The sequence below is a fragment of the Ictalurus furcatus genome, chromosome 1 (genome assembly GCF_023375685.1).
Source record: "Ictalurus furcatus strain D&B chromosome 1, Billie_1.0, whole genome shotgun sequence".
NCBI lineage: Eukaryota > Metazoa > Chordata > Actinopteri > Siluriformes > Ictaluridae > Ictalurus > Ictalurus furcatus.
Window position 1 is genome coordinate 38,997,414 of NC_071255.1, and position 10,514 is coordinate 39,007,927.

The window sequence follows — 10,514 nt, forward strand, 5'->3', positions numbered from 1 at the left end:
GTGCATTAATCCACACGTTTGTTTTTAAGATGTTCTTTAACTCTAAAGGAGAAGTTTGTGGTTCGAGACATACACTCACTATTATCACTACAAACTTTTCATATGATTCACTGTGTTTCAATGTAGTTACTTAATCAGTTATAATTGTTTTTGAATGACAAGATTTAATATACTAACTAAATAAGTTTTAAAAGTTTTGTTAAAACTCTTATTGGTGGAATGTAGAATGTTAATCTTCGAGTTCTGATAAGCAGTCATCTTGCAGTCATTAAAACTTTGTACATCTGAATCATACAAATATGACTGAATAAATCCCCCTCCCATAGGCAAGGACTGTGACTATTTCCTGTGTATATGCTACATGTGAAGATGTCTACTATAAACACTCAGACTGTCTTCAAGCGTTTTTGGAAGATGGCATAAAATGCTCCCAGAGGAAGCCCTCTCATGTTCATCAGGGAAGTCTTGATAAGGACAAAGGTGATGAAGTTGGAAACAACTCATCAGGAGGGTCGGATGAGTGCAGCAACAAGGAGGTTCATTATTTTGAAGAACAAACTGACCAAACTCAAAGTGTTGAGTTTAACTTCATATCATTTGGAAATATCAGCACATACTGTTTCATTGTTGTGCTTGTCAGAAAGATGGAACCGGAGGCAGATACAAGTGCAGGGGTTCATTAAAGAATATACTAATAAAACAAACTAAATCAAACCAAGATCATAAACGAGAGCTAGGAAACCATGGTATGAAATACTACTCCATCAAAGCCTTTGTTTTGGAAATATAAACAGGGTTTGGTCAGCTGTCATCAATTGATTAGGCGACTGGTAAAAATTTGATCCCTTTGTCTCGGTTGGTTAGGCTTAACTTAGTCTTTAATTTATCTGTTTGATTGGACTTACAAAACTATGTGCATTTGCAAACCCAAGAACTTGGTGAACAACATTCAGTGACAACAAAGCTACAGCTACAGAAGATAACTGCTGTTTTCACAAGACTTCTGAACATGTTCCAAATAACCATTTAGAGTTTACATGTTTTTAAACAATTTTTTTATGGAGATGGACTAATCAGACCCTTCCCCACACCCACATGGACTAATCAGACCCTTCCCCACACCCACATGGACTAATCAGACCCTTCCCCACACCCACATGGACTAATAAGACCCTTCCCCACACCCACATGGACTAATAAGACCCTTCCCCACACCCACATGGACTAATAAGACCCTTCCCCACACCCACATGGACTAATCAGACCCTTCCCCACACCCACATGTACTAATCAGACCCTTCCCAACACCCACATGTACTAATCAGACCCTTCCCCACACCCACATGTACTAATCAGACCCTTCCCAACACGCACATGTACTAATCAGACCCTTCCCAACACCCACCTGGATCACAACCCTTTCCATGTGGGATGTATCAGGGCTGAACACCCCCCCCCACCACCACCACCCATGAAAAAATCACATATGATTCATGTGATTCATACAATTCATGTCTAAAACATATATTATTATATTACTTAATACATACTACGTATTATATGATTATATAAGTAATTTGTGATCACATGAAAAACATGTGAAGGTGCATTTAAACATGTTATGCCCTGAAATTGCACACATGATTTCAAGTAAGCGTGTGACTTCATGTGAGCAATATAATGTTAATAAATGAATTGCATAATAAAATCACATGTGAAAAAATAAAATCATATGCCCTACATGTACAAATAAATGAATCACACAGTTAAATCATGTGAAAAATAAAAAATACATGACATACATGTGAAAAGTCCACATGTGAAGTCATGTGGTTATGTGAAGGTGATTCTTCTTTAAGGCCCAACCCTTTGAAACAGTACTGACTCCGAGTTACTGCTATCATCACTATCCTACACACTAAAGCTTTAACCACAGTGGGAGTTTTATTATTTGACCAGTTTCCACTCTGCAGCTGCTCCTAGTTAAGAATTCCTGGTTTGGATGGTCTGGAATTTGTGGTGTGGAGGCTAAAAAAAAGCATAAAACAGACATATGGAGTATAAGTCTCATTTATTCAAACATCTTAATCATTATTCTCAGATTATCTCCATCATAAACATCATCCTTACATAGCAACAGAAATACCTGATAAATCTATAGAGCTCTGCATAAATATCATATATTTATAATTTAATGTATATCCAAGTAATTATTAATTTCTTATATTTTTACTGAGTCCTAAAATATTGTTTATTTCCTTTTAATAAAATTAAATTATCTTATGATCTTTGCACTAACCTCCCACACTCTTAAATCTGTGCATGTTGTACAGAGAGCAGATGAAGAGAACCTATACCCGAAGGGAAACTTTATGGTGTTCTCTGATCTGGAAGACCAATTATCCTTACAGTGTGAAAATTATTTTATGTACTTAACCATTAAATGCTTATTATTATTCTTATTACCATTTATTATAATCATTATTGTGAGTAGAAATAAAAATTGTAAAGCTAATGTTCATCATCATCCTCATCATCATCAGAACACGAGTAATGACAAGTATGACATGAACATTACCTGTACACTGGTTCACAACAATAAAGATCATTGCATTGTATTTCTACAGTAAACTTTACATCACCATAGCAACAGAGAAATGCTGCCATCACTGTGAGTAAATAAAATCAAATCAGGATTTTAGGAACAAGGAAGCAGACTTGCATTTTCATCCTCCGTCAAGGCTGAGGGCACTCTCAGGTGTTGAGTCTCTCAGGTGGATCACACTGAGTTTAAACACTGGAGCAGCTTAGCACAGATTGTAAGACGTTTTATATTAAATGGTTGTTTTGCTGTTTTTGTGTGTGTCAGAGTTTTTAGGTTCATCTGCAGAGAAAAGTGACTTGTTTGAGAGCCCTGTTTTTCTGTGTAATGTAAATCCTTCAGCTCTGAGCTCCTTCATCTCGCAGTCGTTCATTCGGTCCCTCTGAGGAAACAGTGGAGACAGAAAATGGAGATGACAATCTGAAAGGAAGAGTGAGAAGAAGTTGCATCATCGTTATTATTAGAGATGCATCGATACCAATTCATTTCAGATCAGAATGAGTATGCGGAGCATGCAGAGCAGTATTAGCAAGTGTGGTCATTAAAAATGAGTGCAATGTGCCATGAATTGTACCTCAACGAGCAAGCAAAGTGTAGACGTGAAGTGCATGTCTCAGCACTTGCATGTCTGAAGTGCTGTCTCACATGTGTTTCTCTGCACACTCGTTTCACTGCTCCATGCTCATGAATACCTTTGTATGGATGGATAATCTATGCACGGTTGCTGATACTGCTCTGCACACTCATGGTTGGTTGGCCATCCTCACGCCCTCTGTCAAACACACTGTTTACTGTAAATGCCATAAAGATGTTTTATTAGGTTATTTATATTGTAGGAAGATGCCGTATTTCCTCCTCTTTATATTTTCACAGAACCTAGTCTGCTTTCCTCTGACCATTAATAATGAAATATGTCCAGATTGCTGTCTTTTTATGTTGTCTGTTAATTAGTGTGACAACATACACTAGGCTTATGTCACATAGCATCACCTGGCAAGTGCAGTCTTTAGGTTATCCAATGAAGATTGTGTCCATGTTCCAGAAGCTGCATAATAATAACATGATACAACTTTATCTGAACTCATAGTAAACCTTTTTTTTTTTCATCACCTCTCAGTCAGTCTCTTCAGTGCTCGCTCAATGTTCATGCGATGTCCGACACGGCTCACTCCAAGATCGAGGAAGTCCTCCTTGGTCAGTGATGGCAGGTGTGAACCATCAATCTCGTTGTCTAGGAAGCGCTCTCGATGCTCTGCCAGGTTCAGGTAGGTCAGCCAATCAGCAACATCATATTTGGTCCAGTAGGGGAGGGGTTTGGATGCAAAAGGCCGATTGGGTGGAGGAAGGGTGAGAGGTGGTAGGTAGCTTACACTGGAAGGGGAGGAGCCACCTGATAGAAAGTGTGTAGGGGAGAGAGAGTGCGAGGCTAGCAAAGGGTTTGAAGTGGGTGCTGGGGAGGATGGGGGCATTAGTGGGGGAGTTGGAGGGAAGAAATGTTCAGCCAGTGGATGGGAAGATGATGGGGGAGTGAGGGGGGCCTGCAGATCAAAGGGAGATCCATAAAGGGAAGTAGAAGGAAAGAGAGGAAGAGAGGAAGGACGTGGTGGCCCAGGTTGTGGTCGTTCTGAACAAGAAATAAGAGGACTTGGAGCACGGCGCCGCTGGATATGAGCCTCAAAACGCCTTGATTCTGAAGCAGAAAACAAATCCAGACCTTTAGTACGATATTTAGCACGATGCTTTGGTGAAGTCGGGTATGGGGAGTAGGACACGGAGGAAGGGGAAAGAGGGGCATGAGAGAGGGATATAGGAGAGATGGGAGGGTGGCTGTATGACGGAGGGGACAATGGAGGGTGTGCGAGTGACAGAGGAGAAAGAGGGGCATGGGGCAGGCAGGGAGGAGAAAGAGGGCAGTGAGAGAAAGACAGAGGAGAGGGGGATGGGGTCCAGTTGGAATAAGGAGGAACCTGAGGGGTCAAGGTAGGGGTTAACGCAGGGGTCAAAGGTGAAGAAGGTAAAGGATTAGCGGTGAGGCTAGGAGCTATGGGGTTTGGTACAATATTTGTGGTTAAGGGGTTAGAGGAGAGTGCTGAGGTTAATGGAGTGGGGGTTAAAGGGTTAGGAGGCAAGGTATGGGCTAAGGGATTAGGGGAAATAGTTGGGGCTAAGGGATTAGGGGTAATAGTTGGTGCTAAAGGGTTAGGAGTTATAGTTGGGGCTAAAGGCTTAGAGCTAATAGGAGTTAAGGGAACAGGAGCCAAAGAAGGGGACACAGATCTCTGAAGAGGTTGAGAGGAGGAAAGAAGTTGTGCATGGCCTGCAGGAATTAATGAAGACAAGTCTTCTGAAAACCTGCAAGAAAAAAAGATAAGATAATCTCAGATAATGTCTAGATGGATACAAACCCTTGACTAGCTCCATTTATGATTTAGCTGACTACTTCAAAACTATCTGTAGCAGAAGATTTCTGACCTTTGCATCTGCTGTGACCCTTGACCCTGCCATCCCCCGAGCTGCTGCAGCTTGTTGCTGAGTTCACTGATAATACTGGCCTTTACGCTGGAAAGGGGAGAGTTCAGACGTCTGTCCATGAAAGATGGTGCCTTCACTCCGCCTTTTCCCTCCATCTTTTCATCCGGCTGGTAGAATCCTGGGGCAGCGCTTGTCTGTCGCCGTAGTGATGGCACTGTTCGTCCTATCTCCACATTAGTGTGCAATTTAGCAGTGTTATGTAGGTGTGGTTTCGCATGTGGGGATGGTGGAGGTTTGATTTTGTGTGTATGAGTTTTTGCATGCGTGTCATTGTGCAGTTTAAACTGGTGATTCGTGTCAGACAGAGAAGAATCCAGGGACACTCTTCTTCCTTCCTTTATTCCACCACTTTCTGTGCTCACTCGTCTTTCTTGATGCCTCCTTTCTCCACTAACACTTTCTGTGGGATGGTCACTGCTGCTGTGATTGTCCGGTACCTCAATCCCTGAATCCACCACTGCTTCAGGCCAATCAAAACCCTTTGATTCTGACCGGATCCGTTCACCACCAACAACTGGTCGACTTGCTGAAGGGGTCGTCATGGTGACAGTTACTACAGCAGCAGTTGCTGTTGCTGCAGCAGCAGTTGTCATGGTGGCATAGGTAAGAGTAGAACTACCACGATCTTGGGGTGGGTAGAAAAGTGGGAGGGGCCTGTGCAATGATGCGGGGTCTGAGGAAGTGGGTGGGGCAGAAGGAGTGGAAGTTAGAGGGAAGATCTGGGGAGATGGAAGTGAAGGAGAAAGAGCAGATTGGGTTAAATTAGCCACCTCACTATCGTATGATGTCAAACTGGATGCAGCAGAGTCAGCGGCCTGGGGGGAGGCAAGTGGGGGCTGGGGGTGATTTTGTGGCATTTGCATGGATTGGGGTGGATTGACAGGAGCTAGTTTGGGACAGAGCTGGGGTGGTGGGATTAGAGGAGAAGGGGGGAAGAGAAATGGATGAACAATGGCAGATGGATGAAAGGTTGAGGCATGAATTTCAGGTAGAGACTGGGAAGTTTCTGTTGGTGGGTCTAGAGGGGCGTTCTGGAGCTGCTGATCATGCTGTGGTAAACTATGACCACCATGTTGTTGTTCTTGTTGAGGATGTTCATGTTGATGATGATTGTACACTGTTGCTCCTTGTACTGACCTGTCCACTCCATTAGCAAACTGTAAGGGTGGTGGTAGTGGTTCTGCAAACACAAACTCATCGGCTATGTCCACTGAGGGGGCAGGAGGCGGCAAAACCATTACCCCACCTCCAGTTTCACCATGTGGATCCTCCTCCTTATTTTCTCTCTGTGTGTCTGACTTTTTGGTGGTTTCTAGGGCAGGATTAGCATAGCGAGCAACATTAGCACCCACTTCAGTATCCATGCGTAATAAAGGGGGTCTATGCTGAGGGGGCTGTTGAGACATTTTTCCATGCCCTTCCCTCTCATGGTGATAAGTCTGATATTGATTTGTTCTTTCGGTAGTGAACTGCACCTTCTGAACATCTCTTCCCTCCCTTTCCATGGTCATTAACCCACTACCAGACAGTCGCAACATCCGGGGACTCTGGGGTCGACTCAAAGGAGAGTGACTTGTTGATGTAGGGCTGCTGCCACTAAAGTAGATGCCAGTCTGTGCTTGGTGCATGTAGGAAGAGGACTGGTGCTGTGGATTGTGGGTAGAGGAATGAGGGATAGGGAAAGCAGCAGCAGTGGAGTATTGGCGGCCAAAATGCCTCTCCTCTTTACGGGATCGATGGTCATCCTTAAGAGCTCGCTCCCGAGCAGCTAATGCTAGGCTTAGTGGACTTGATGGATCCAGAACTTTTCCAGTTAGTGGGTGAATAAAGGTAGTGTTGTGCTGAGAGGCATATTGTGGAAGTCCAAAGGCAGGCGGCATGCTAGCAGCATCACTTGTGAACAAGCCCTCATCGATCGACTTGGAGGGGCGGAGCCTGGGAGCAGGCTCATTCTGAGCAGACTGGGCAGAGTCAGCCTCATCTAGGACATCCTCTTCAGAGGAGTAGAAGAAGGAAGTGCTTTTGCGACGGGAATCACGAAAACGCTCTCTTTCACGTTGAGCTGTTCCACCTACATCTGGAGGGAAGGGTGTAAGTGGAACTGGAGGCACGGCTACGGGTGGAGCTGGGATTGATTCTGTGCTGTGATGATCTGCCTCTTCATTCTCAAGCTGTGGAGAAGCCTCTGCCTCCACACTGCTGTTCTGGCTGCTATGTCCTGAGCTGCTTGTGGATGGTGCCTTGACAATTATGGTTGGAATTGGAATTGAGTTTTTCTCTGATCTCCCTGCTCCTTCCTCCACCTTACGTTGCTTTAGCAATGGCCCCTTACCGCCACGGCGGCCAGTTGTCCTGGCAATTGCCACAGGCATGTCAGATGGAGGTGCAGCACTGCTAGAACCACGCCTTAAACCACCCATTTTAGCTCCTCCCCTCCTACTATGGTCAGCATCCACCTTAGAGAAAATATATATGATAATATATAAGAAAAATACAACATAGCAATAAACATATTAATATCTAAATGGCTCTGTTTAATTGTGTTCATTTACGTTGCTCACCCGACGAATGGATGGTGCTCTTGTCTGCATCTGGGCGTGATGAGTAGGGTTGTTGTGCATGAGCTCTGGTCTCCTGTGAACAGGAACTGGTGGTTCTGGTGCAGAGATTTCAGGTGGAGGTGGGATATCATCTGGCCCTGGCACTGATAAACTACGAGATAATTTCATAGTAGGGGGGTGAAGATGTCCCCTTTCCTCCTCAGTTACTCCTAAAATATGAAGAGAGAGATGAAAGGATATGTAAAAGAAAATGAAATGCACAGAAAATGTAAGCTGGATGACTGAATTTTGTCTCACCAACGGATTTCTGTCGAAGCATCACCCCATGCTGGGAGGTGTGGCTTGATGAAAACTGGGCATAATTAGAACCATACCCAGACCCTGACGACATCACACCAACACCTCCTGATTGGTCAAAACTTTGCTGTTTAAAAAAATAATAATAATATATAGTCAGGGGAAATAAGTATTTGGACACTTTATTTTTTGCTATTAAATATACCTCCAGTGCAAATATCCACTTCACATTTACACACATATGCACCCTTACACAATTTTGAGTTTGTACTTATAAATATGAACAATATACACGTGTATTCATAAGCATAAAAATATGTTTAAAAATGAAAGTGATAGGGGAAAAAGTATTCAGAACCACAAATTACCATTTGTGGTTATATTAGTACTTTGTTACATAGGTGTTGATGGCCACTAAGACATCTATGGTAAGAAGTAATTAGCTTTTTGCAGCATTGTGGGTCAATTTGGCCCATTGCTCTTGGCAAATAATTTTTTTTATTCCCCATGGTTACAAGTGTCCCTCTGATTGAAATCCTTCATAAATATTCAACAGGATTCAAGTCAGGAGATTGGCCATGCAAGACCTTTTTGGCTAGCAATTGGCCATGCAAGACCTTTTAGGCATTATATTTGGGTTTGTTGTCTTGTTGAAACACCCACTTCTCCCCAAATTCAGTTTCTTGGCCAATGAAATTAAATTCTTCTCTGATATATCCCAATAAATTTCCAGTTCCATTTATGTTTCCTTTGATGATGTGTAATGCCACAGGTCCATCTGCATAGAATCAGTCCCATATCATGACGCTCCCACCTCTATACTTCACTGTGGGTATGGTGTTCTTACACATGACTCTTCTTTCTCCAATCATGATGAGCTTAAATATTGCTAAAGAGTTATATTTTTTATTCAACTGACCAGAGTTTAGTGTTCCAAAAGATTTGATTAGTCTAAATGCTTTTAGACATGCATCTTTGTGCTTCATATTTAGCAGAGACGTTTTGCATGATGTGTAGGATAGATATATAGATAGATAGATAGATAGATAGAGTACTTTATTGATCCCTGTAGGAAATTATTTTTGGAATTGAGGTTAGTGATGATTAGTGATTAGAATGGAGGAATAGTTCTTTTGGGTTATCTGTTGGCTTCCTTATAATTACCCTGAGAGTATGTGAAATCTTCCCGGAGGAAGCCCCTGCAGCACAGGGAGAACATGCAAACTCCACACACACAGGGCAGAGGCGGGAAACAAACCCCCAATCCTGGTGTTGTGAAACGAACGTGCTAACCACTAAGCCACTGTGATATCTCATAAAATATGAGATATTTAAAGATTTTGGTGTGTAAAAAGCAAGTATAAAAATAAAACAGAAAGAGTGAGAAAAAGACAAGTAAAGAGACAAACAAGTACAAAAGTGGATTAGCCTCTGATCTTTCAGAATATAAATTCCTGCTGATTCTCTTAGTACTTTGTAATACTAACCCTTCAGCTGTTTGCATGTTTTGAATGTTGCTCAGGATAATGATTATTATTACTAAATTACTACATGTGTATGATTGGATGGTTACCTCACCACTTACTTTTCCAAAATACTGATTAAAATACATTTCCCTCTAATACCATCTACCTGTTCATTTTTAATCGTGTTCCTTACTTCAGTGGTTCTCTTGCTTACTGTGTCGTACTGAACCACACCGACCCTCTGGGCTTGCCTTAAATTACACTACAGTACCTCCGTTTTGGTTGTGTTTAACAGGTTATATTGCTGCCTCTGCTGTCACTCTGAGCATGTTATCATACACAATTGCTTTCAAACACACAGAAGAACATGATATTGTTGACCATAACTACACTAAAAAAGCTTCCATTTTTTGTTAAGCAGCTTTTACTCACAGTCTCTCTCCCTTTAAGGTAATAATAGCAATGAGAAAACATTGATAATGGACCTCAGTTACCAATCTGGATATGAATGAATTTAGGCGTAAATCGATTGTACGAGCATTTCCAAAAAAAAAACAATTTTGCAAATTTAAATGTGTACATTTATACATAAGAAGACAAACTAATGTAAACCTCAATTAATCGTCTTTTAATGTTATAATTTGCAACAATATTATACATAAGATTATACAATTTTATACATATGTTTATGCTCAAATACACACACAAATTAAATATGTTTTAGATCCGTCATTTCATATTAAAGGCATTAAGGAAATATTATTATATGTATATAAACTTACTGACACTTTATTAGGAATACTAATACTGTGTAGGGCCTCCCTTTGCTCTCAAAACAGCCTCAATTCTTCCTGGCATGAATTCCACAAGATGTTGTAAATATTCTTTTGAGATTCTGGTCCATGGTGACATGATTGCATCACACAATTCCCACAGATTTTTCAGGTTCACTTTCATGCTGTGACTCTCCCGTTCTACCTCGTTTCCAGAAACAGATCTGCCACTCACTGAATGTTTTTTGTTTTTTGCACCATTCTGAGTAAACTCTTCTGACTG

At 41.8% G+C, this 10,514-nt stretch overlaps 1 protein-coding gene across 1 annotated transcript in view; it reads right to left on the reverse strand.

Annotated features, from left to right (window-relative positions):
* Positions 1 to 2,054: 2,054 nt before the first annotated feature.
* The window catches only part of LOC128611940 (SH3 and multiple ankyrin repeat domains protein 1), a 46,883-nt gene continuing 38,423 nt past the window's right edge, over positions 2,055 to 10,514 (reverse strand). The window contains exons 22-26 of the mRNA XM_053631861.1: positions 7,993 to 8,119; positions 7,696 to 7,904; positions 5,075 to 7,590; positions 3,713 to 4,954; positions 2,055 to 3,022 (exon numbers count right to left, since the gene is read on the reverse strand). Of these exons, the coding sequence (XP_053487836.1) occupies positions 2,941 to 3,022; positions 3,713 to 4,954; positions 5,075 to 7,590; positions 7,696 to 7,904; positions 7,993 to 8,119 (4,176 nt within the window). The 3' untranslated portion in view covers positions 2,055 to 2,940. The remainder of the gene's footprint in view (positions 3,023 to 3,712; positions 4,955 to 5,074; positions 7,591 to 7,695; positions 7,905 to 7,992; positions 8,120 to 10,514) is intronic.